At 39.9% G+C, this 26,791-nt stretch overlaps 1 protein-coding gene across 1 annotated transcript in view; it reads right to left on the bottom strand.

The window, feature by feature from the left end:
• HMCN1 (hemicentin 1) overlaps nucleotides 1-26,791 on the bottom strand; it is a 562,350-nt gene that overhangs the window by 248,321 nt on the left and 287,238 nt on the right. Inside the window, exons 16-22 of the mRNA XM_004706670.2 lie at nucleotides 22,541-22,735; nucleotides 15,960-16,055; nucleotides 14,622-14,749; nucleotides 13,230-13,374; nucleotides 10,294-10,406; nucleotides 6,547-6,706; nucleotides 5,763-5,931 (exon numbers count right to left, since the gene is read on the bottom strand). Of these exons, the coding sequence (XP_004706727.1) occupies nucleotides 5,763-5,931; nucleotides 6,547-6,706; nucleotides 10,294-10,406; nucleotides 13,230-13,374; nucleotides 14,622-14,749; nucleotides 15,960-16,055; nucleotides 22,541-22,735 (1,006 nt within the window). The remainder of the gene's footprint in view (nucleotides 1-5,762; nucleotides 5,932-6,546; nucleotides 6,707-10,293; nucleotides 10,407-13,229; nucleotides 13,375-14,621; nucleotides 14,750-15,959; nucleotides 16,056-22,540; nucleotides 22,736-26,791) is intronic.

Genomic DNA, 26,791 nt, shown 5'->3' with positions numbered 1-26,791 from the left:
CATATGAAATATGTTATTACAATAATTGTGTTAAAACAGCTTTAAAGAGGAACAGGCTAGATGGACCTACCCACTAAAAAGATTTTACATAAAACTAAATGAAATAAAGTGTGCCATTGGCTCTAACCCAGAAACCCAAAGCCATAGCTCTAAAGTCTATTACAACTTATGCTGACCCTAAATAGAGTGTCTGTAAAACTTTATGGAGAAGACAGCTCATCTTTCTCTCGAGTAGTAGCTGGTAGGTTTGGGTTATCGACCTTGAAATTAGCAACTGAACACCTACCACACCGCACCACTAAGGCTACATGATATTGGCCCAGTGATAGACAAATAAATTAAGGACTAAAAAAAGAAAAAAGAAAATTAAAAAACTAAGCCATCTGTTGTCTAATGGACTTTGAGTCATGGCATCCATTTGTGTCAAAATATATTGGTGCTCCATCAATTGCTAGGGCTTCCTGAGACAGCCAGGCCTTTCTTCTGCAGAACCGCTGAGTCGGTCTATACCACAGATCTTTAAATTAGTAAAAGTGGTGTTGAGCAACTGGATATCCACACGTGGAAGAATCAAATTAGGTCAATATCTAATACTATGCATAGAATAATAATTCAGGCCGGTTAAAACACAAAATATGAAAATTAAAATCTAAAACCATTGAATGGAAGCAACAGTTATGTTTATAAAGCCTCATGATGAAGACACAAAAACAAACAGATTCATGGGTTAAAGTACATGATAATTTCACATTTTTATACAAGCAAACATATCATAAATAAATTTTAAAGATTTGTAATAGAGAAAGTATTTTAACACATTCAATGGACACAGTATTCAAAGCATATTAAGAACAAAGAGAAAAAGTCTACCATTCAATCAGGAATGACCTTTTCACTAGATAGCTCTTAAGCTTATGTAGAGAGGCAAATTTACAGGGAACACAGATGGCCAACAAGTAGGTGAAAGAATGCCCGGTCCTGCTTGAAAACCACCCCTCCAAAAGCTGACTGCCATTAGGATTGATGCTGAGTTATAAGGACCCGCTAGGGTTTCGGAGCCTGCGCATTTTAATGGGAGCAGACAGACGTATCTTTCACAGACTATCTTTCACAATGGGAGCAGACAGACTTATCCTTCACACGGAGTGATTGCACCTTGACTAAGGAAAAATCAAGGCATTTGAATTACGGTGGTAGGGAAGACTGTTGAAAGTACCACGGATGGCCAAAAGAACCAGCAATAGTGTCTTGGAAGACATGCAGCCAGAAGGAGCCTCAGAAGGAAGGCCAGCATGACTTTGGCTCATATACTTTGAGACAGGTCATCATCAGAGACCAGTCCTGGGAAAGGACGTCATGCTTGGTCCTTTTTTTCTCTGTGAAAAAATAGAAGACCCTAGGCTGGGTGGTTTGACCTAGTGGTGCAACCATGGGATCAAACATGAAAACAACTGTGAGGAAACATGCTTAATTCTGTTGGAGGCTTACTGTGAGCTGGAACCCATTGGATGGCACCTAGTAAGTGGGTTACACACTAAGCTGCTAATGGCAAGGTTAGCAGTTCAAACAAACCAGCAGCCCCATGGGAGACAGATGAGGGTTTTTGGTTCCAGGAACAGTTACAACCTGAGACGTCCACAGTGGCAGTGCTATCTTGTCCGCTAGGGCCACTTGATATTGACTCACATGGCAGTGACTTTCGTTCGGAGGGTAGTAGCACTTAAATTCTGAGCACATGGTTTGTGGAAGGCTAGTTTCCAGTGAGAGCTCTAAATCCATTTTGAGTCTTGACATAAAGTGAGCCTTCAGTGAATTCTTTCTGACCAATGGCTTGTCATCTAAAAAGCTTTGCCCTCAGAAATAGGGTACTGGAAAGTGGATTACAGCCCAGGGAATGTCAGTCTCACCCAGAAGGATTTTTCTGGGCATGCACTCAGTGGTAATGGAGGTATCAGAGCTGCATGGTTACCAGTTATACCCCAACTACGGTGATCAGAATCCCAGAGCAATCCTATAGTAGTGCATGTAACCCAACCAGGGCCCCTTTCCTAGTTTCGTAGACCTGCCTGTGACTGCAGAATGACTTGATCTCCCACAAATTATGATCTTGTGATCATTCCTTTGGTTTTCCATAGTCTTTATAACTAGTCGCATGGCTGTGAATGCCTTGGCTATCTCCATGGCCTTATGCACATGGTCTCCCTTATCCTGATGACGTGTGTGTCTTTTCTTGTCCCGTTTAAGACAGAATCCACACTGACAGTGAGCTTGATTTGGTTCATTTCAAATGCAAAATGCATTTGAATTTAGGGTACTTCTCCCCCATATAATACTCAAAACAAACAAACAAAAACCCTCACTGCCATCATGTTAGTGCTGATAGAACAGAACACAACTTCTGTGCGTTTCTGAGGCCATGACTCTTCACAGGACTAGAAGGCTCTGTCTTTTCCCCAAAGCGTGGTTGGTGGTTTCAAACTGATGACGAGCTTAGCAAGCAGCCCAGGGGTAACCACTTTGCACGCCCTCAGGCCACCTCCATAGAGCACCAGTAAAGCTGAAAATAGACATTCGCTCTACCCAGACTGTCATTCCAGATACAGGGCCTGAGAAATCCATGCATTTATATGTAAAAAAGCATATATAAAGATATTCAATGAAATGAGAAACAAAAAGGAAAGAAAGGAGAAAAAGAAGGGCAGCACCAGAGGAAAGCAGAAACAGGTCAGGACAATAGTGATTCTCCCAAGTGGGGGAATCTTCCACCCCTCACAGCCCTTGAGCCAGTGCTCCCCGCTCAGGGACCCCGTTGGGGTTTCTGAGATTGTAATGGTTTGTGGGAGTAGAAAGCCCAGTCTTTCTCCCAAGTAAGGGAATACATATATAAAATGCAGACTATAAATGCAAAGTCGTTAAAATAAATAAGCTAAATCTACATGTATAAAAATATAAATTTTGGCATCATAAAGCCAATAGTTGAAAGATAATATTTGTTACGACATGCAAATGTAAAACAGATTCGCAAAGCAAACATTAAAAATACAGAAAACAATACTCAATCTATTTAAGTATGTTCGTACACACAACACACCCACTTTGTGATAGCGTTTGCTCCTGAGATCAGGAGAAAGATGAGGTAGTCTACTCCCATAAAGATTGGCAGTCTCAGAAATCTGAAGGACCAATTCTACTGCCCCTTAGGTTCTCTGTGAGTCTGAATCAACTAGTTGGCACTGGGTTTTGCTCCTGGGAAAAAAGGAAAGAGCTAGTGTGTGGAGAAAGGAAACAAAGGAACATTGAGTTTGTGCTAATGTATTTATTTTATTCAAAGGTATTCAAAGCCATGAGTTTTGAAAAAAAAAATTATGAAGTCGTAAAGTCATTCCTCTTTTCCCCTTTACCAGTGGAGAAAATGGGGTAGCATGAATTTATAGCTTTGTAAATAGGCATATGCTTCAGTAACTCTAATAGGCAGGCAATCGCTAGTGGCTATAATTCTTATTCCGTCGTGACGTTGGCATGATGCAGAATTGAAACAGTCATTACTAGCACTCATGGAGAACTGGAGGTTGATGATGTCAAATATAAGGTGTGAAATTCTTTCAGGTATGCATTATCCCTGTTTTATAGACAGGAAATTTGAAGTTGAGAGAGAACTCCCTGAAATAATTGCCAAAAGTTTCAGACAAGCTTTCCGTAATGGAGATAAGTTTAAACTCATAACTCCCTGACATCAAAGGTTGTGCTCTCAAAGACTGCATTTTACTTTCCTTGTCACTTGACCCATCAAACTAATTGTCTCAATGGCTCTTGATTTGTAGCAGGAGTTCATAAGGCAGACATTTATAAAACCATCTAATAAAAGTCAAATCCTAGACACAGAGTGCACATTATGCTTTATTGCTCTCACAGGATGACTGGAATTTTATGTGTGCTACATACATTGTACTAACAAATATTTACTTACAAACAGGCTTCATTTTAATCAATACTTAAAATATGCCACAAAGCCCCTGAAGAGCCCCTCAAACAGACTTCAGGCTAGGATGGCAGCTTCCTGAATTCCCCCAGGACCGGTGGGGAGATAGTCATAAAGGTCAGTGGAGAGACCTGGAGTTATGTATGCTTTTTTTCCTCTTTCTTTTTTGCTTTTTTCAATCTTTTGTTATCTTTTTGTTTGGTCTCTACTATTGTTGGTTTGCCTGCTTATATAAGGTATGCATGAGAAGCAATGGGACCTATGGCCCCAGAGGGACTTGTGGGGAGAAGGAGGTGGGATATGGGAGTGGTGAGAAAACAACTCCATAGACAGCAGCACAATTAGGGAATTAAAATCAACATCAAGGAGGGCTTAGAAATCCTAGGGGTGTTGGAGCAACAACAATCTAGCTGAGAGGAATTAATAAGAGGCAGAATTAGGGAGAGCATATTGGTGGGGCAGGAGGAAGGTAAAAGGAAACAGAGGAAAGATCTAGCAAGCAAAGCTATGGAAGAGTTATAAGGATAAGTGTGTACATAGGTAAATACATTAATTCATAAAAATAGAGGTATTGGCCTAGGTACATATAGTTATATGGCAATACACTGAGCTAATGCGTGAACCTCAGGCCTCTGCGCAAGCCCTCACTCAGTGCAAGAACACTTTGTTCTAACAAACTGGCCTTCTGTGATGGTCACCTTCTTGGCCCAATCGCTGACGACAAAATGGGCACATAAGCAAATGTGAAAAGCAGATGGTACCCGGCTATCAAAAGATATAGTGTTAGAGTCCTAAAGGCTTGGAGTTAAACAAGCAGCCATCTAGTAGAGAAGCAACAAGCCCACGTGGAAGAAGCACACTAACCTGTGCAATCATGAGGTGTTGCCCGGACCAGGTAGCAGGCATTAAAAGACCACACACAAACAAACAAAACATATTGGTGAGAACGAGGGGTCACAGAAGGGTCACAAGGAAGGGGTGAGTAAACCAAGGCACAGTATACATCAATGAAACACAATATTCCTCTGGTTCTTTGAGGCTGCCCAACCCCCCCACTCTCATGACCCCAGTCCGGCTTTTCACTGCAAGCTAGACGGAAGCCTGTGCACAGGTACAGATAAGAGATAAGAGCTCACAACATACAGAAGCTGGGAACAGTAATGGGAGTAGCAATACCAGAGGGGTAGGTGAAGGTGGGGGGAAGAGGGGAGGACGTGGGAACCGATCACAATGATCAACATATAATCACACACACACACACACACACACACACACACACACACACACACACCCAGGTGGATGAACAACAGAAACCATGAGGGAAGGAGATAGCAGTCAGTGTAAGATATGAAAATAATAATAATTTATAATTTATCAAGGGGCCCTGAGGGTGAGGGTGAGGGTAAAAAGAGGGGCTCAATGGAAAGAAAATGTTTTGAAAAGGACGATGGCAAAATATGTACAAATATGCTTGATAAAACGGATGTATGGATTGTTATAAGAATTGTAAGAGCCCCCCAATAAGAGGAACTTTTAATAATAATTTTTTAAAATGTGCACCAGTGAGAAATGCCGAAGCTGGGTGTTAGTATTTAGAATAGAATAGAATGAATTAGATAATAATTACATATACGCACACATTTTCCGTAGGTTCAGATGTACTTTGATTGTTTTTTCATATTTAAATGTCCATTTTGAGATATCTGTAATCCCCATCCCAGCCCTGTCATTTGTCCCTACGGGCTGTTGTTTCAGCATCATGCAATTCATTTCAACCTCTTACCTCGGAGAGAACGGAGAGATGAGCTGGCTCTCTCTTGCCCAGGTGATTATGGGTGGAGGTGAGCTCTTCACTTCACAGGGAAGGGTCACCTCTTCTCCGGCAAGCACAGAGATCTCCACAGGCTTTTCCTGTGAAGGTCCCCGCTGGTCTCCAAACACCCTGGGCCTAACTAAAATCAAACATTTATGGAGGATTGGATAGAGTGCATAAAAAGGAAAACACAGCATTTACTTATAAACAAAGATACTGTATATTTCAAAGTTTCAGGGCATATCCAACGGTCTCATTAATATGTTTATGGTGACAGGTAACAGGAAAAAAACCAAAAACAAATGACAAATGAAAAAAAATTTCTTTCAGCTCTTCCCTCGAAATACAATGGAGGGCTCAGCTGCAAATGCCTTTTAAAGTCTGCCCTCTGCAAAGCAACCCCTCAAGGCACAGCACTAACTGAAACATAGCTGAGGTTTGGCTTCACTCGGGGGTTTTAACTAACTGGTGTTACTAAAGCTGGTTGGGTGCAAGAAGCATTCTCCTTGGGAAAAGCACCATACAATTTCTCCGAAAGGCTATACAATTACCTTGCCTTAAAGTCAGAGCCCAAGTAGAGGAGATTTGGGTTGGCAGCAAGAGTGCATTCTTGTAAAAAATATAAAAAATATGAGCCTAGGGGAGCGGTTCACTTTAGGGGTACAGTCCTCTGGTCACATGACTTCGAGAGGACTGTGAGTTCTGGCAATGATGGGACAGTGCCAATGGAAAACATTGCTCCAGGAGCCCTCACCATAGACAGTCAGCTGCACTTTCCTCTTGGCATAGCCTGCCGCGTTGGTGGCCGTGCACACATACTCCCCACTCTCCTCGCCTTCAGGTGACACCACATACAGACTGCCATCAGCACCAGCAGAAAACTTTGCACTGCTGGCGGGAATCAGCTCTCCTTTCTGCAAAGCATAAGGGTAAAGTGTGTTTTAACATAATCAAGGAGTAGTGACTTCATGTCTGGAAGAGACAGCGAAAAAGGAGGAAAAAGAAAATACTAGATGTTTTCAAATGTCGATTTGAAGAAAGGTATAAATGAGGAAAAATTAGGTCCGTAGGGTGATGTTTCTCCTTTCCAAACGGTCTCCTTCATTCCAGAGCCACTAGACTGAGAGAACTGTAATAACAAAGGATGGCAGCATGAGTATGCGTGCTAGGGCTCATGCTGTTCTGAGCGCTTACCATGAGTGAACTCTTAATGTGCATAAAGACCTGCACACATGGGGGTACTCAGCCCTGAGAGGGAGTAAAGCAACTTGTCTGAGGGCAGAGCTTGTCAGGGCTACAACTGGCCTGGAAACACGCTCAGTCAGGCTCCGGAACCCAAATCAACCTTCGTGCTGGACTGCAGCACAAAGTCCACCTGAGAAAGGACATTCCTTTCTGTAAGTTACTAAAATGCATTCAACTTATGCTAAGAGCTAGAAACAGCATAGTCTGGGTATCGACACCACCAAAATTTTGTGTCCAGTAAACAGTATAAAATAAAAGGTTAACCTTACTATTTAATTTACAGATATTGACATCTGTTTCTTCACAATGAGAGAGTTTTATATCTGTTGCCGTTGCGTAGATGCTAAGCCACTGTGATCCTATAGGCTGAGTACAACTACTCCATAGGATTCTACGACTGCCGTTCTTGACAAAGGCAGAATGACACATCTTTCTCCTGATGAGCTGCCGATGGCTAAACCGCTGACCACTGGCTGCAAACCGCTGACCACGCAGTTAGAACCTAAGTGTTCAACCACTGTCCCATCAAAAAACCTTCAGAGATTTTTATGTAGATAAAACTAGCTAGGATGCTAAAATATTTTTAATGTAACACTAATTAATACTATGCCACATTTCATTATTAGGGAATCATTTTTTTTTTTTTTGGGAATCATTTTATATTATGTTCTATCTTGCTGATTTAAATGAATGTTCAGAAAGTGTGCCATCTTTATGGCTAATGAAAGATGGGAAAGACTTCCTCAGGGAACGGGTGCCCCCTCGCTGCGAGACTCCACGTGAGAGAGGTCCAACTGCGTTGGAGGGACACAGAGCATGTAAGGATGGAACTGGCTCCCTGAAAAAGACATGGAAGTTCTAACCACTCATAACGATGAAGTGTCATTGTTGTTCCTGGGTGTCATCAAGTGAATTTCAACTCGCAGCGACCCAGTTCCACAAAACGAAACACTGCATCCCCGCACACCCCCAGCTGTGCCTGAACCCATTATTGCCGTCACAGTGTCAAAGCCATCTCATTGAGGGGCTTCCTTTTTTTTTTCTGTCACCCTCCACTGTATCGAGTATGATGTCCCTTTTCAAAGACTGGTCCTTTCTGATAACATTTCTAAAGTATCGAAGATAAAATCTTACTGTTCTCACTTCTAGGAAGTATTCTAGCTGTAGTTGCTATAGGACAGATTTGTTTGTTCTTCTGGTCGTCCATGGAATATTCTGTCTTCATAAACACCACAATCCACAGGTGCCGGGTTTTGTTTGGTCTTTCCCCCTTAATTCACCGTGCCACTGTTGCATACGTACTAGTAAATTGAAAATATGGCAAAGGGCAGGTACACCTTAGCCATCAAAGTACATCTTTGCTTTTGAACACTAACGTGGTTTAAGCAGTGGATTTGCCCAAGGCAGCATACTTGGTAAGGTCTTCTCTGCTATTTCTATGCACAACAGTAAAATGAAACTTTATGAAAGGAAAATGGCATCGTTGACACTTCAATGATCTCTCCCTTTACTCTGGCCTTGCGTATTCCTTCAGTCAGGAGCACTTGGTTTTCTTCTTGGTGAGGGGTGACCAGACTGAAGACTGCATCTACGATCTTCACCAGTACGTGCTTCCACCCTTCATTTTCTGCAGATGTGGTTGGATCATCTGTTGATGAGTCTTCTTCCAATCCTGATGCTACATTCTGTCTCAGAAAATCCGGCTTCTTGGACAACGTGCTCAGCATCTGGATTAAATAAGTGTGTTAAAAGGATAAACCTTCCCACACCTGTCCTGATTTTAAGCCACGCAGCACTCCCTTGTTCTGTTTGAACAATTTCCATTTGTTTTGTGAACATGGTTTGCATGAACATCATTAAATGTTGTAGAATCCCCATGTCGCACAACATTACCCATAAATCATTATGATCCAAATTGTTATGATGCAATGCCTTTACATAGTCAATAAAACACAGGTAAACATCTTCCTGTTATGATCTTCTTTCAGCCAAGGTCCAACTAACCTTAGCCAGGATATCGCTCCTTCTGCATCCTCTTCTGCATACTTTTGGGCTATGAGTCATAATCCACTGGAAGTTAATATGTTTGGGTGGTAATGAATTGGCTTACCTAAAATATGGTGGTCCTTTATCCTTGGTTCTTGATGGATAATCCCTGACATTTCCTGGGTAATCAAGATGGCTTTGTTATCTAAAATCAACAGACTACATTTGAAAATTCCCGCAAATGAGGGAGGGGTTGGTCAGGTTATAAAGACTTCCTCCTTAGCTAACCCCAGGAAGGGTATGAGGCATGGCTTCATAAATAATTCATATTTAAAGAAGCCTTGATCATGACTGTGAACTGGGACCCAATCATGACTATGCAGCAAAGCCAATAAAATACTCTGGACGTGGGAGTTTCTTGAGTTTCCTGCTTGGTAAAGAATCTTTGCACAGAAGAGGGGGCACATTGCTGAGGTTATGGCAGCTCTATCCTGGGATCCCTACCAAGCTTCACCCTATATGCCGCTCGATTTTTATCCAGTGATAAATTGGCAGATATTCTCCATGAATACTGTGATTCTCCACGAATACTGTGATTCATTCTGGTGAATCCTTGATCCTACAGGGAACAAAAGGTTATTTGGAAGTGATTTCTGTTGGCTTGAGTAGGAGAGGGAGAAAGTGAGGCAGAGCGAAGGAAGGGGAGTTAGTAAAGGCCTTCAGCTCTTTGGTTTCTTCTGTGGAATAATCGGACGCCGTGTGTGGTATTAACAGTTAATGCACTTGGCTGCCAACAGAATGGTAGGAGGTTTGAGTCTGCACAGAAGCCCCTCTGAAGAAAGGCATAGGGATCAACTACCAAACAGCAGTGGTTGATAATCCTTGGAAGCACTGTTCCAGGGTGATTCATGTGCAATTCCCGTATGTTGAATTTGATCTCGGGAATTGGTGTGGGATTCCAGTTCATGTATGACTGAAGATATTCAAACATTTTTGATTAGCACATAACATACGCACACATAATGTTGCCATCAAGTCAATACAGTTGCCATCAAGTCTCAGTCTTATGACACATCCTCTGTGTGTCAGGGTACAATTGTATCCTTAAGATTTTTGAGTGGCTGGTTTTAGGAATATATATTCCCAGGTCTTTATTACAAAGTTCTCCTTGGTAGATTCAAAGCTCCATGCTTTTGGTTAGAAACTGAGCAAACTAATGATTTGGACCACCCAGGGATTTAAAAAAAACATCACTAGATGTGCTATTTACCTTTGACCAGATGATGGAAGGTTTGGGAATTCCACTTGCTTTACAAGGTAAATTTACTGGAATACCTTCGATGGTGCTGAGTATCTGCTGCCCATGCTGAATGGTTGGCAGAACTGCAAAAGCAGGCAGAAATGTCAATCTGAGTACCTCTTCTTCTGTTTAGCCCCATATGCTTAAAGATGAACATTTTCAGTACTTAAAACAAAGACGAAATTTTTTGATAGAAATCTAAAGTAATTGGCTAGTAAATGTGCTAAGCAAAGAAGAAAAACAATAGTTAGGATCTGGAGCTTTTTAAAGATATAAACAAATAGCAAATGGGGTACAAAAAGTTGACCTTCCTAATCAAAATAATAGATGGCAAAGGAAATTAATTTTTCTTGGAAAAGTAAGAGAAAATTGTACCCTGAGAGTTACACAATTCACATACATCTTTGAATGGCATTTCTGATTGAGTTACAATGAGTGGACTTAAATCCACCTATAGAGAAATGGGCTGTTTAACCATCACATGTTAAGTATTTGTCAATACAATACACAAATTACTAACTAAACTACTACACTAACATTTTAAAGAGGACCTATTTTTTTAAAGGGAACTTAATAAAGCTTGAAAGGTCTGGGAAATTTACATTTAAAAAATTACATATAGGATTCTTAATTTTTCTTCAGTAAGAAGAATAGCATCACTTTCATTTTTTAAAAACCAACTGAAGAATTTAGTTATGTAAATATAAATATAGGAAAAGAAAGATTATTGATCATTTCATTCTGGGGGAGGGGGGGAAATGTATCAGTAGTCAATGTGTTTGAAATGATGGTTTTGTTTAATTAAGTTCCCATTCATGAAAATCCTTCACACTGCAAAAAATACAATAAAAGCCCAATAAATACCAGCACATTCTCTTCCTATCCTCAGGAGAGATGAGGCTGATCTTCTTAGAGCTTCCTCACTCATAGTCTTTTGCCTTGAAGCTAGATTGTTGCCATAGCTACCCTGGAGTAGAAGTTTGTCTGACTAAGAGACACCCAAGACTGCAGTGAGGAAGCTCCCTGGGACAGTTGGTTTCCCACACACGCGTATCCCGTGACTGGCTGCGATCTTACATGATTGTTCTTAAGGAGTCAGCAGCACATTTCAAGCCCCAAATACGGCATGCCAGGCGACTCTCTAATGCCAGTCATTTCATGTGTAGGATCACAAAGCAGTCGACTTTAACTCTGTTGTCAATTTAGGGGAGGACTGAATAAGCCATTTCATAAATGCAAAATGAATTTGACAGTTATGAAGAAAAATGACAAACTCAAGCAACAGTTTGACACTAAGAAGACATTTAGGTATGGTAAAACACTTTCTTCCAAGATAGTCAATCTATATGCATCAAAATCTCAATTAAACTCTTTTGTCATTTTATAATCTCTGTTCATTCATTTGTTTTAGAACTAGTTAGAGCCTTTGATGAGCAGTCTTAAAAAGATTAGTGAAAGAATGGCAATGCTAATTAACATAAATGCAGCCTTCTAGAGAAATTAGTGCTTCACCACACCCAACTCAAAGCCAACTACATTGGCTACAGAGCTCTTTGCTTACCAAGCATGGTCTTGTAATGTCCCAAAAGTTCTCTAATAATGAGACACCACATCATGAAAACAAAAATGACACGTTTTCTCTGTTGCACCTTTCTCATCTAGCAGACATCACAAATAATTGTCAATTTTTAACCCATCTGCATATTTAGGTTTGGAATATCTTCTTGACACAATATTCCAGGCATGTGATATAGATCAAATGGAAGATACATGGTGGGGTGGTGGAGGTAAGGGAGAAGCATTCTCAAACCAATCCCTACACATGTGTTTGGAAATCCAGGAACTGGGCCTCTTTCAAATTACTTAGCCGTGTTTGGGCCTCTTTCAAATTACTTAGCCATATCCAGAGCTGACATTAGATACTGACTCTTTTATAACTAATTTGCCGTTGTTTGGTATTTTATCAGAATATTATTTCTTCAAGAATATCCCATGAACTTTGGTGAATACTCAGCACAAGGCTAAAAGTGAAAGGTTTTGTTTAAAAGGAAAAGTAGATATAAAAGAGGCAGATGATCTTCATCCATTACAGTTTCTAACCAACAAAACAAAATTTGGAAACAACTGGATGAAGTGATTCTCCAATTCATGTGCTAAAGAAAGATTGAATTAACTACTAAAAAAGGAATGTTCCATGCTACTTTACTTCTGCAAGATATCCAGTGCTGTACACAAAATCATTTTAAATACCACATAGTTTAAAAAGGAATGTTATAAATTCCTTGAGGGAAATACATAAAAAAATTATGACAATTTCTTAAATTATAAAATTATCACTTATTCTTGAGATGTGTAAAGTTGGTAATAGGTAGTCAGAAATGGGAAAAGAATGCTTCTGGATTTTCTTATTTGTGACCTTTCCTTAAACATGCCAGAAGATTGCTTGGTACACGTGAGGTGACTTTTAGAAGAGTTTAAGTCCCTGCTGGTTGAAACACAAAGGAGCCATTAATAAGGCCAGGCTCCTTTGCACAATCCAAGAGGAAATAGCAATTTGGGGTGGCTCAAAATAATAAGTCCCAACTTGCCAGAAATTAAAATGTATTTTTAAACAGAATTGTCCAAGGGCGGAGTTCATTTTATCAAGTAAGAAACTACTTACAAAAGCCCTGGCTATCCTTAGCTGGTGACTCCTAGGGTTGCCTTTCCATGTTCATTTAAAGAAAAATCTGGAAACAGCATTCACAATATCAACAATATAAACATTGCTCAAGAATAGAGCTCGTAATAAGGATGACAATTAAAATACTTATGTCTTATCCTTACAGCAGTAGAGCTAGTTGGTTTAAATACATTAACCATACTTGACCATGGTTTGGAGACAAAACAACGGGTGAGTGTCTTACCATGCACATCCACAGAGGTGGTTTTGTTACTGGTTCCAGCAACATTGGTGGCCACACAGGTATATTCGCCTCCATCCTGAAGCCGGACTCGTTCAATATGGAGGCTCCCATCACTGCGCACAGTGATATAAGGATTTTGGACCAACTTTAAAAAAAAAGTCATTTTAAGTTTTTTAAATTGTCTAAACCAAATTTGGTCTTTTTTCCCCCCACATGGGTTAAAAATATATATTTTAAAGTAAAAGAATGATGAGTATTAGATGTTACCCAAATCAGTTTTCATTGTGTCAAATCTGTGTGTATGACAAAACATTATGCCTATTAACACGTGACTGGGAATCGCGGGCACACTGGGAAGGGAAAGGAAAGGCAACATGACTTGTTTTGTGTTCCAATGGCACTCACAACCCCAATTCCACTTCTGGTTTAGACAGTTGTTCTGCAAGAAGAACCTCCTGTTCCAAAGAAGCCATTTGGCATCTTGGCACCTAGACAAGCATTGGCCATGAAGGTGAGAGACTTCATCATAACACTCACCTCGTCACATTGCAGATACACGGAGTGGAGAGCAATGTCCCTCATGTAAGACTTACACATACAAACCTTACCGCAGGAGATTTGACATAGCGATTGATCACCTCTCCATCTACGGCATGCGTGTATAATATTAAATTATGAGACTTCAGCAATGAAATATCACCGAACTAACCTTGAAGGGCATTTGTTATTCAGTGTGATTACCAAGTTTTCCATATTTTTATTCAGATATGAAAATTTTACATTTTCCGCTACATAGTTGAACAACCATGAATATAAATAGTTGAAGAAGTGACTATGAGAGTCTCAATACTTCCAGAAAATTCCTCTGAAAAAGGTGCAAATTCATTGCCAGATACAGCATATTTATGGGAAATTTTCATAGAACTGTAACAATTTTTATATCCTTTCATAATCAAACATTAAACACAGAAAGCCATAACAAAATAGAGATCCATATTTTAAATAGTACATGCTAAAATCTATAACCTTGGTGGTTAATATTAATGATGCTCATGTATAAAACATGAATTTATATATCAAAATTTCACAATTTCTGGGAGGCAGCACAAAAATATTGATATGCTAAGAAAATTAGTTAATACAAGCTTCAGATTCAGTTGTTTAATGTATTTTACATTGAATTTAATGTAAAATTGCGGAAATCATCCTACTGATTCTCTCTCAAATTTACTGATTCCAAAATAATATGAGCTGCATTTACATGTTAACACTGAAGTAAAGAAAAATATTCTGTGCACTTATGCGATATGATTTAATATTTTAATGTCATCAGAATTTCTTCTTTCTCAAGAAAACCAGGAATGTGCGTACATGCATTTAATATGTTCTTACCATGGCTGAGTTCTTAATCCACCGCCGTTCTGGAATAGGATTCCCAGCCAATAAAATACAAGGCAAAGTAAGTTGCTGACCTTCAATTACATTGGCCACGGAAGGGCTGATTCCAATAAGAGGCGCGACTGTAGCCAAGAGAGCACAAGCACTTTCACATGGGTCTCATCCAAAGAGAAAGCACACATTTTACAGGACAAGACAACTACTAAAGGGGCAATGACAGCTTGAGCTTTCAGGTTCAAAATTTATCAATATTGATGCGTATGAAGTTGAAGGGAGGGGTAAAGAACATCAGTGAGTGAGGAGAGTGGCAGGAAGACAAGTCAAAGTGGAGGATAAAGAGTAAAGGTGCCCCAGGAGTCAGAGGAGGGAAGGCTGGACATTCATAGTGTTTTCAGGAGATGAATTCTCCAATAATTGAAAGCACCTGAGTAAATAGGTAGCATCAAGGAAGCAATGGTTTTAAAATATGAATCTAAAAACAGAAATCAATAAATAAAAACAGAACAGGAGGTATTGGAGAAGGGAAATCTAGAAAGGGTGCAGTCAAAGCTTAAGCAGACAAAATGAGGTGGCCCCTCGTGGCCGGGCAAAGAAGCATTGTCTTCTCCTGGTTGCTAGAGAGCAAAGACCATGTTCAACTGAAATCAAAGTAAAATCCCTAACAGAGTTTATCTTCAAAGTTTACATAGACGTATAAAGAGAAGTCCGTGAGGAAATTTTTGGAAAAGTTGTGAATTAACTGTTTATGCATAACAAATTCAAAAAAGCCAGATTTTAAAATCACACTAAGTGATACGATAATTTAAAAAATGTGTTGCTGGAAGAGAAATAGAACAGAATACTGAGCATTAAACTTAAGAATATAAGCTTATTATGTAATCAATGATGTAATTTAATCAGTGGGAACAAAACAGATTATTCAATAAAATAGATGGAAAAAAAAGTCTCACCACTTGGGAATAAAATGCACTATAATTAATTGATTCTTTATCACACAAAATATAATTTCATGTGGACTATACATTCTTAATATAAATGTCAAGAAGACAACTAGAGAGGAACTCTGACTCTAAATATATACTCACATTTCAAATTAATTTTTCCAAATTCATCCTCATCGTATCTGATGGAAAAGATAGCTTGGAGCAGAAGTTCTCTGAGGTTATTTCCAATTCTACTATTTTATGCAATATGAAATGCTGGGAGGAAGGCTAGTCTAATAATGATTTACTTGGTTGTTCGTTTTAAGTGGCACAAATAATAAGAGATGATATAGTAAGTTATTGGGGTGATGCTGAAGACATTGGATTCTAAACTCTCAATTGATCTTACCAAGTCCTGTCACAGTTATTGTTGCCTGGGATTGGATCTTTCCAAAGTGGTTTTCAGCTTCACAAATATAGGTTCCTTTATCATTTGCCCATAAATCTAAAAATAAAAGATGAGTTATTCATTCAATACTATCTATGAAGCAGTAAGTACACGTCAGCCTCATTTTTCTCTTGCAGAGTGACTGGCAGGTTCGAACCACCAACTTTCCAGTTTTCAAAACAGTAAAAGGGACATTAAAGAATATTTGCTATAAAAAGAGGGAATTGAGCCTAATGGGATGAAGACGCTGGCAGCTGTAACAAGTGTGTCTGTTTTGTGTGCAAAAGGACGGCTAGGAAAAGAACTGAAACAGTCAAATGATTAAGATTTTTGCAATTATCTTCAGTAAAATAAATGTAGTTTATTTTGGTCTTTTCTACTAAAAAAAATTCAACAGAGAAAAAATGAGCTTTAAATCATGTGCAGTTTCAAATTGTCGTAGACAAAAGCAAGGATAAAGTTTGCACTGCTATGTTAATCAAAACCATACAGCTCCCGAACTGTACTTAGGAAACTTAGTGTCCATTGGAAACAAAGGTAAAGATTCTTTTGGAGAGGAGAGCTCAACAAATCCCCAGGCTAATAAGTTAGACATTGCTTCTAACCAAGACAGTGCTAATCTTATCAACTCTTGGGCTGATTTGTAAAGAAGTACAACATGCTACTGAGCAGAAAGCCTGTAGTCACTAGTTTCTTTTAGATCATTTAATCAAAACATCCACGAAGTCATTACTCAGTGGTCTCTTTAAAAAGTATTTTCTCTCATATTTCCTTTTATATATTTTTTTCTGTCTCATTTGTGCTTCCACTGGGTTGGTCTTCATTACCAGCGTTACCCTATTATGAGCCTCCCCGATTCCCTCTGTCTCTCAACTCTCCTCCCAAATAGCAGACCAACCCTTCTGAAAGAGAGCATGCATGCTGCTTTGCCTGCCTGTGAGGATTGGGTGGGAGCGGCACTCTACTTCCAGTTCATCTCTCCTCTCAGATTGCAGATTGTTTTTATGCTTGAGTGAGTGACCACATGTTCTTTTATGTCTGTCATCACCACGGAGTCTACCATAAAACCGAATATTTAAATACTTTTAATTAGATGGTCCATATTTTGTTTGCAAATGTAAGCAACAGTTGTTAAGGTGTTGTTAAGTGCCCTTGACTTGGTTCAGACTCGTAGTGACCATCTGTTTAATAGAACGAAACATCGCCAGGTTAGCGCTTTCTGCATCCTCACAGTCCTTGCTGTTTGAGCCCATTGCTGCAGCGCCTGTATCAATCCATCTCATTGAGGAGCTCCCTGTTTTTCATCAATCCTCTACTTTATCAAGTGTGACGTCACCTTCAAGGAACAGGTCTCTCCTGAAAGGTCCAAAGTACATGGGAGGGAATCTGGTAGTAACATGGCTCCTCTTTCCTACAATGCTGTTCGTTCTTCTGGAAGTCCATGGTATGCCTGAGATTCTGCGCCATAATTCAAATGCATCAGTTCTTTGCTGGTCTTCTTATTCCTTGTCAAACTTTCACGTACATATGAAGCAATGGTAAATATCACGGCCTGGGCCAGGTGCCACTTGGTTCTCAAAATTAAATCTTAACTCATCAACACTTTAAAGAAGTACAGTGCGGCATATTCTCCTAAAGGCATTGGATCCATCCTTTGATTTCTTGACTGCTGCTTCCATGACAGCTGAGTGTGGATCTAAGTACAAATGAAAATCTGTGATCGCGTCAATCCTTTCTCCATTTACTATGATGTCATCTATGACCTCAGTGCAGAGGATCTGGGCTTTCTTTACATTGAATTCTAATCCACACTGAAGCCTGTAGTCTGATTTTTATCAGCAAGTGCATCAAGTCCACTGGACTTTCAGCAAGCCAGGTTGTATCATCTCTATATTGCAGGCTGCTAAAAAGCCTTCTTTGAAACCTGATACCTTGTTCTTCTTTGTATAATTTAGTTTCTCAGATTATTGGCTCAGCATACAGATTTAATGTGCATGGTGAAAAGATAAAGCCTTTGCACCTACCTTTTTTGATTTTAAACTATGCATTATTCCTTGTTCTGTTCCACCCACTGCTTCTTGGTCAATGTACAGGTTTCACTAGAGTACAATTATGTCCTGGAATTTCCATTCCACCCAATGTCACTTAATTTTAAAAATGATACACATAGTTGATTGCCTTTACTTAGACAATAAAATACAAGTAGAGGTATTTTCTGGTGCATTTTGCTTTCAGCAAAGCTCTATCTGATATCAGCAGTGATCTCCCTCATCCCAAGAACTCTGCTGAATTCAGCTTGAATTTTTCAGCTTTAATCTCCGGTGGTTCTGTGCCAATATACTGGTGCAACCATTTTTCATTTATTTTCAGCAGAATTTTACTGACACATGACACTGATATTATTTAATAATTTATGTATTCTGTTGGTTCACATTTTTGGGGGAATGAGCACAAATAGGGACCTCTTTCAGTGAATTGGCCAGGTCAAACCAAATCCAAACTGCATTGAGTGAATGCCAATTCACAGCCTCCCTATAGGACAGGATAGAACTGCCTCTGTGAGATTGTAACTCTTTATGGGAGAAGAAAGCCCCATCTTTCTCCCTCAGAGAGGCTTGTGATTTCAAACTGTTGACCTTGCAATCTGTAGCTCAACATTTAACCACTGTGCTACCAGGACTCCTAATTGGCCAGGTAGATGTCTCAAAATTATATAGACTAGTGAGTGCCTCCCGCACTACATAAGTTAACAGGGAGGGTAAAGGGAGAATGGGTAGGAAAGAGGGAACCGATTACATGGAACTGTGTGTGACCTCCTCCCTGGGGGACAGACAACCGAAAAGTGGGTGAAGGGAGACGTCGGACAGGGCAAGATATGACAAAATACCCATTTATAAACTATCAAGGGCTCATGAGGGAGGGGAGAGCGGGGAGGGAGGGGAAAAATGAGGACCTAATGTCGGGGGTTTAAGTGGAGAGAAAATGTTTTGAGAAACGATGTACAAATGCGCTTTGCACAATTGATGTGTGTATGGATTGGGATAACAGTTGTATGAGCCCTTAATAAAATGTTAAAAAAAAAAAAAAGGTTGATGAAACCTTTCAATTCACATTCAGTCCACCCTGGAGGCTTGACTTTTTCTAATGCATTCAGGGCCGCTTATGAGTCCTGGTGGCACAATGGCTGCACATTGGATTGTGATGTGAAACATTACTACCGAGCAGTTTGAAACTACCAGCCACTCTGCAGGAGAGGGGTAGCTTTCTACTCCCATAATCAGTTATAATCTAGGAAACTCATTAGGCAGTTCTATCCTGTCCCATGTTATCACCTAGATGGCAATGAGTTTGATTTTTGAGGCTCAGTGCTGCTTAAACTGCTTTCTTCATATTATCAGTTCATAATCATTTACAACTTCATGAAACTGTTGATCATTAATCCCCCTCTTTTTTTTCCTGCAGTGTCTCTATGTATTATTTCTATTTTCCTTTGGTGCTTCTTACATCATTCAATATTTTCCCCATAAAATCCTTCAGTATTTGTAGTAGTTATATAATCTGTTGTCAATTTCAGAGGCTTATGAGTGAAGGGGCGAAGGCCTGCCTGTCAATCATTGGTTAGCCAATGAGGCCTCTGTGTGGGCATGGCTTTCCCCCGAGGATTCTGGGAATTCCTGTATTTCCTTCTTGGAGGCAGGAGACACTTTCTCTCTCAACTCACTTCCTGTGAGACACTACTGATAAGACACATGGCGCTAGACTGATGCAGCCAGCGCCCTGAGCGGGAGGAGTCACGTGAAGATCCCTGCCAGTGCCGGGATGCTTACACCACCACTGGACCCACAAGACTTCCCACGTACTGACCTGTGATCTTCCTGCATTCAGCATCATTGCATGCGTTTCGTGAGTATGAAGAGCATTTTATAAATTGGTATCGGACATGAGGGCTAATATTGGACTTATGCACTTATTCTGGACTGGGCTGGGATGTTTTCTCAATATTCAATTGTTCTTATATATAAAGCTCTTTCTTATACACATATGAATGTCCATGGATTTGTTTCTCTAGTCTACCTGGACTAACATAATCTTTCAATTTAAGGCTTGCATTTTTTCTTCATTATTTATTTCACTTTGTGATATGCTGATCAAACTCATCATTTTTGGCTTTCTAACTTCAGTTCTTTGTACATTTTATTGTAACACTTCACTTTGTAGTCTCGAGTGGTCCTTTGAAATTTGCTGTTCTGTTCTTTTGCTTATTTATTTATTTACTGTAACTTAGGTGAAGTTTTATATTTCAGATTGTTAACTTTGTATTCCACAGCTAAACTATAATTCAACCCCTACCCCCCACTAGAGAACCCCTCCCCCACTGCTTGACTGCTCACTCCCTCTTGTGGCTCATTATTTTCCAGCTTCTCTGCATAAAAGCAAGTTTCTGAGTCTCTTCTGAAATCCACGTTGGTCTGTCCTGTCTTTGTAATCGCGTTTTGATTTCTTCATGTGTGATGTTCTGCTGTCATCCCACAATCGGACAGGTCTTCTGTCATTAACATTCAAGGCATCAAATCTGGTTTGGAGTGTTCTCTAAATTCACTTTGTATGTTCTCAAAGTCATATTCACCTTGTATGTACTCAAAGTCAAATTCACCTTGTATGTACTCAAAGTCAAATTCACCTTGTATATACTCAAAGTCAAATTCACCTTGTATGTACTCAAAGTCATATTCTGGCTCTGGTAGACTTGTTCTAGTCTTCTTCAGATTTAACCTGAACTTAACCCAAACTTACATATGAGCCATTAGTAGTCTGTTCTGAATTTCACCTCTGGCCTTATCTGATGATACTGAGCTTCTTTATAGTTTCTTCCCACAGATGTGGTCAATTTAATTCCTGTACATTTCACCTGCTGATATCCACGTGTATAATGTCTGCGTATGCTGTTGAAAAATGTATTTTCAGAGAAGTGTTGCAAAATTCCATAATGCAATCTCCAGCTTCATTGGTATCACCGATGTCATATTGTTCAATTACTGATCCTTCTTTTTGTTTCAAGCTTTGACCTTCCAACTCCCAATAATCATCAGTGCATCTTGACGGCATCTTTGACTTCAGACTGAAGAAGTTGGTAGAATTCTTCAAAGTTTTCATCTCTAGCTTCCATGGTCAGTGTACAAATTTGAATATTAGTTATATTAATGGGACTTGTGGGCCCGTAGATATTATCATGGTGATAGCATTATATTTTATTTCGAGATAGTCTTGGAATGTTTTTATTGACAATGAACAGGCCACCATTTTTCTTGAAATTATCATTCCTAGCAAAGTCTATGTTAAGAATGCAAATGTCTCAACTCAAAATGACCAACATCGATCCTCTTTAGTTCAGTAGTGGCGAGGATATTGCCGGCTATACGTTTCATTTAATATTTGATGACACACGTTTCCAAGAGTAATACTTTGTGCAGCTGTTTCTTCTGATTGAATCATGCCCCACCAGCAAATGATGGTCCTGAAAGCTTTACTTCAGCAACGTCATTAAGGATGCCTCCACCTTCAGGAGGCAGCTCCTCTCCTTCCTACTGTGGGGGCTTCCAGCCTGAGGGGCCCATTACACCTTGAGATTATACTTTACAATGCTTCACGGATATTCACAACATTTTCAGTGGCTAATTTTTCAGATGTGAACCCTCTCTTCCTTCTTCCTATTCTGTTTCTAGTCTGGAAGCTCCTGCTCATCACGAATGGCCCTGCTGGTGCTGAACTACTGGTAGCAGGGCTTTCAGCATCACAGCAGCATGCAAGCCCCACAGCAGCACAAGCTCACCGATGAGTGAGGGCTAAACAGCTAGTGTATATTTCATATTGTTATTTAACAGCACAGTCACTTTTTGGAGACTTTGTACAAAATACCCGAAAGATTCAATGACCTTTAACAATCAATTAGCCACCTAAACATTTTTCCTCTTTTGGTGCCACAATCCCCAAATTCTTAATATTATTTGAAATAATGCAAAGTGGTTTCAAATGTATAGTTACTTAACAGTCTATAGGTAAAAATTTTAAGGTACTTAGTATTTGACTTATTTTTTGCATTTCTTGGTTCAAATGGATACACCTTTTTCAAGGAGCCTTAATGAATATCGCTTGCCAAAAATAGTTCACTAAAATTAACTGACTACTGGTCATAACTTTCTTTACAACTTTTCTTTTTAGTTGATCTATAAAATCAATAAAATATATGATTTATCCATCAAGAAACCAAGTTGTCTCTAATAGAAAAGAACAAGGAGGAATGGAACAATCTTGATTTAGAAGTCTTTATGACAAACTAATGCCATATATTTGAGTATATATAACCCATCTAGGTAATTCCAAAATGCAAAGTTTTAGTCCTCTTTTAAAGTGAAGTAGAGGAAGCACAAAACATGGTGACAAGATTAACTCACTGTTTTCAATGTAACAATACCTATGCATGCAACATTATGAATGCATAATTCACATATGTATTTTCATAAAATAAATTTCCTTTAGCTTACTGAAAATAGAGAGGGCCCCCGTCCTTAGTTGACTGACAGAACTAACTGAAAAGGGTCTTGAGAAAAGTGGCATGCTATCTGATCTCCGCCATTTGATCCTTGGTTCTGGATAACCATGAACATAGCAAGGCAATGTCACATTAGAGCCGATGTTTACAGACACATCAGTAGGTTCTTGTATGAAAACTGGAGGTGCTGGAAGATATCGAAAAACATAAAAAAATAAATCATTAGTACAGTGTATAGACACATTAATTATAAGCTTGATAATTAAGCAATTGACACATTAAATGTGAATCATATCATTGTTTATATAATGTTATTAATTTATACTTTTATAACTGTTCTGATATAGAACTAGAATTTCATATTTGTCCTATCGATGAAAAGGAGGCACGAGATGTAAAATGATTTCCCTAAGATGATATACGATGGGAAGAGTGAGACTGTAATTCAAGACTACGTTAGTCAAAGAGGATCTTCCATTTTAAAATGTGTTTTCAACTTTAGTTGGTGATGTGCTTCTCAAATGTGAAGATTTTCTGATAGAGAAGAAGGTCTTGGAAGAGACTATTTTGACACTTTCTAAACTCAATCCCTTCAACTGATTTTTTTTTCGAGGCAGAGTGATTTATTTATCACAGAGGTTAACTGTAAACTCTTATTTCGTAAATACTGGAAATGCAGTTAGAAAAGTGCAGAGACTTGCGCAAAATCAAAGCTTGTGAGACATTTCTCCTTAGGTAGTGCCAGGAGTGGAGAAAATATTTTAGTCTTCTAAAACCCTATCTTCAAGTTCACACATCTTTTCGAGGACGAGTAAGAGTCCCAGGGAGGAGAAAGCGATATGGCTTTCCATGTGTGTCAAGGAACAATAAGGACAACAAGGTGGCTTAAAAAACAAAACAAAAAACCAGCACCTGCTTCCTATTTTATGGATTAATGGCCATTTGAAAAAAAAAATCTATGGTTTCCAATCTCTTTGCCTTTCTGTCTACTCCTAAGCTTTCCCAGACCCACCCACGCTTCAGGACAAACCATGACAGCATAGTATACGCCAATAATTTCTAAAGGCCTGGGCACCTACTTTCAGGCGCTTCTGTCACAGCTTATTTACAGGCTGAGGAGGCATAAAGGGCACTGGGGGTTCTCAGGTGGATAGACACCGGCTTCTGAGTGGAGACGCTGAAGGTCTCTGGGTTGGCTTGCTGCTTCAGGACTCAGGTCAACAGGGGCTCAGATGAGAGGACAGGCAGCCCTGCCAGGAGGGGGATGGAGCATCAAGGGAAATCCTGGGAGCCAGTGATTACTACTCTCTGAGGCTTGTAGGACCTTACCTACCCTGGATTCATCCCCACTTCCAAAACGGCCCCAAAGAGGGCAGTTCCCCCCGAAGATAGAGTTCCTGAAAGAACCCCAAAAAGAGACTGCCCGGAAGAAAGAGAATGTAGTGATGTCAGGACCAGTCAAGAGGAAGCGAGAGCAGAGGAGGAGCCCAAAGGAAGTCAGAGCCCCAGCTTCAGACGCCCCAATGTTCTCTTCACAGGCGTGGTGGATGCTCTGGGAGAGCGGGCTGTGAGCCCAAGTCTGGCCCACTCAGTGACCGAGGCCTCACGCTTGGTCACGGATCGAATCCGCTGAAAGACCAAGTTCCTGTGTGCCCTGGGGCGAGGTATCCCCATCCTCTCCCTAGACTGGCTGCACCAGTCCCGCAAAGCTGGTTGCTTGCTGCCCCTGGAAGAGTATGCAGTGGTTGATCCTGAGCAGGAGAACTTTGGCTTCAGCCTTCAGGATGCCCTGAGCCAGGCTTGGAAGCAAAGGCTGCTTGCTGGGGGACTATGAGATGTATGTGGCCCCTGAAGTTCAACTGAATCTTTAAAGTGAGCTTTACTGGAGTTCATTATTCAACAGATCACTATATAACATGCTTAAAAGTGCTTAATCCCGAATTCTGTCAGTGTTAGAATCAAGAATAGGAAGTAAAAGAATGCAGTATGGATGAGGTGGAGACCACTCAGGGCTTTATATCTTAACAAAGTTAAGAAAGGACTCAGAAATTAAACAAACTATAGCCCCAAAGCTATGGATAGCCACATAATTCAGACAATAGGAGAGCAACACGAGTCAGACGAGACCGGGCTATGGTAATAGGGAGGATGCTGTCAGCAAGCCAGAGTAAGTGCTGATGAGGCATCTTCTCAGGAAAATCTGAGCGTACGGGATACTGTTGGGGGCCAGGAATGAAACCCCATCTCAGATTTAAGAGCAGGTAGCCAAAGTGGTCTCCTTGGTAAGGTCAAAGACAATTGATACATATTGTTTAGAAACTAAAATGACAACTATATTTGACTAATCCAAGAAGTGTGAGTTATGAATAATCTCACAATGTCCCTGTGAGACAGGTATTACTACTATCCCAGTTTCACAGATGGAAAAACAAAGGTAAATAAATTACTTGGTAAATGTCACATGGATTTGAGCAGTCAAACTAGGATTCAAACCAGGACAAATGACTCCTGAGCTCTAATTACTTGCCATTTTATCAGATTCCCTTTTTAAAAATAGGTTCTTACTGCCGTTCTCTTTAGAAGGCTAACAGAAATTACGTGAAGTTCATGTCTTTCATTGTCATGGGAATTCTGGGCCCAACTGTCCGTTACTTTGAGAATAGTGTTGTTTCTTTAGCTTTTGAACCTGGGCTCAGGACATTCCTCTACTTTTTCTACCTCATCTCCCACTACTTTCCTACATGATTTCTAACCTCTAACTAATCAGTACTCTTCTCTCTTCCTCAATAGGGTTGCCTTTTTGTTATCAGGATACCTATGCGATTTCACCCCATTCAAATGCAAACTCTCAAGAGACCTCTGGTTATCAACAATTAAAAATTCTTTCAAGCCAGTTCATGAGGTCACTCCTTCAGGATGCTGCCTCATTCCACCCCAGTGGACCACTGCTTGTTCCATCTGAACTCTCAGAGAGCTCGGCCTATGCCGTGCTCACGAGTCATCACGCTCCGTTGTTTAAAGCAGAGCATGCCTATCCCTCCTAATACATTGTAAATTTCAAAACAATTGAGATTTACAGTTTCATTTTTACCCTTATTGACAACTAACACAGTACTCTCTGCATTAACATTGGCGACTAGACATTTTTAAGTGAATTTTTTAATCAATCTTAAAGCACATCAATAAACTCAATGCGAGTGTATGTGTGTGCAGTGATAACCTTGGCTTATGTTGTGTCCAGAAGACTCAATTAACATGAGAGAAGCCATCCTTGAGGAAGATGCTTGGCAAAGAGCAAGCACAAAAAATATGTGAAAGGCCACCAATTAGTGAATGTACATACTAGGACCAGAAACAAGCCAAATAAGAGTACCAGGAACTGGGCAAGCAGCCAAGAGAGCACAAATAAGACATCAATGACAACTAAACCTAAATTATGAAGCAATTTATATCCCAGGCCAAGAGATCTCTTAAGTACTTCCTATTCCTAAGTGTGGAAAACTGGACTCTAAATGAGTAACATTGGGTAGACGGTAAACAGATTAATGAGCATAAGACCTGGGCAGCAGTCAGTAAGTGTAGGCCAACATTTAATACTGGTATACAGACGTGTCGGACAATGACAGGACTGCTAGTCTTTATAAATATCTAGTACATACATAGCAAATTCCCAGATATTAACTATCATGAGCCATAAATATCACATGATCAATTTATTAGATCTTAGTCCTGCAATTTAATGAATCTGTTTTCAATCGCTTTTTTTTTTTTGATTCTGCATATGTTGTAGTCTATTAAGACCAGTTTCTGGAGAGGATGTTATGCCTGGTCAAGTAGACGATCAGTCAAAAAGAGGAAGACCCTCAGGGCTCCAGCAATCAGCTCAAACGTGACCAGAACGGTGAGAACGGCACAGGACTGGGCAGTGATCCATTCCATTGTACATAGGATCACTGCATTAGAGCTGACTTGGTGGCACCAAACAACAGCCAACAACATCAAGATCCTGTTGAATCCTCTGTGATCCCCGAAGTTTTTGTACGCAAGCACCTGAGAATTGTGCAGTCAGGACTTTGATGCCACTTATTGGCAGATACAGTTGTGTAGGTTGGCCATCTTGCTATGAAACCTACTCCAAAATTATTCCAAGTCCTTGGGTGATAATTAGATATACCTACTATGTATGACAAGCTTCACATTATATTAATCAAACAGAGATGCTCTTTCCTACAAAATACACAGC

This window comes from Echinops telfairi, unplaced genomic scaffold (genome assembly GCF_000313985.2).
Source record: "Echinops telfairi isolate 266 unplaced genomic scaffold, ASM31398v2 ScPeMD7_7424;HRSCAF=8462, whole genome shotgun sequence".
NCBI classification, from domain to species: domain Eukaryota; kingdom Metazoa; phylum Chordata; class Mammalia; order Afrosoricida; family Tenrecidae; genus Echinops; species Echinops telfairi.
The sequence above is the reverse complement of the archived record's forward strand: the minus strand, read 5'-3'. Positions and strand labels throughout refer to the sequence as shown.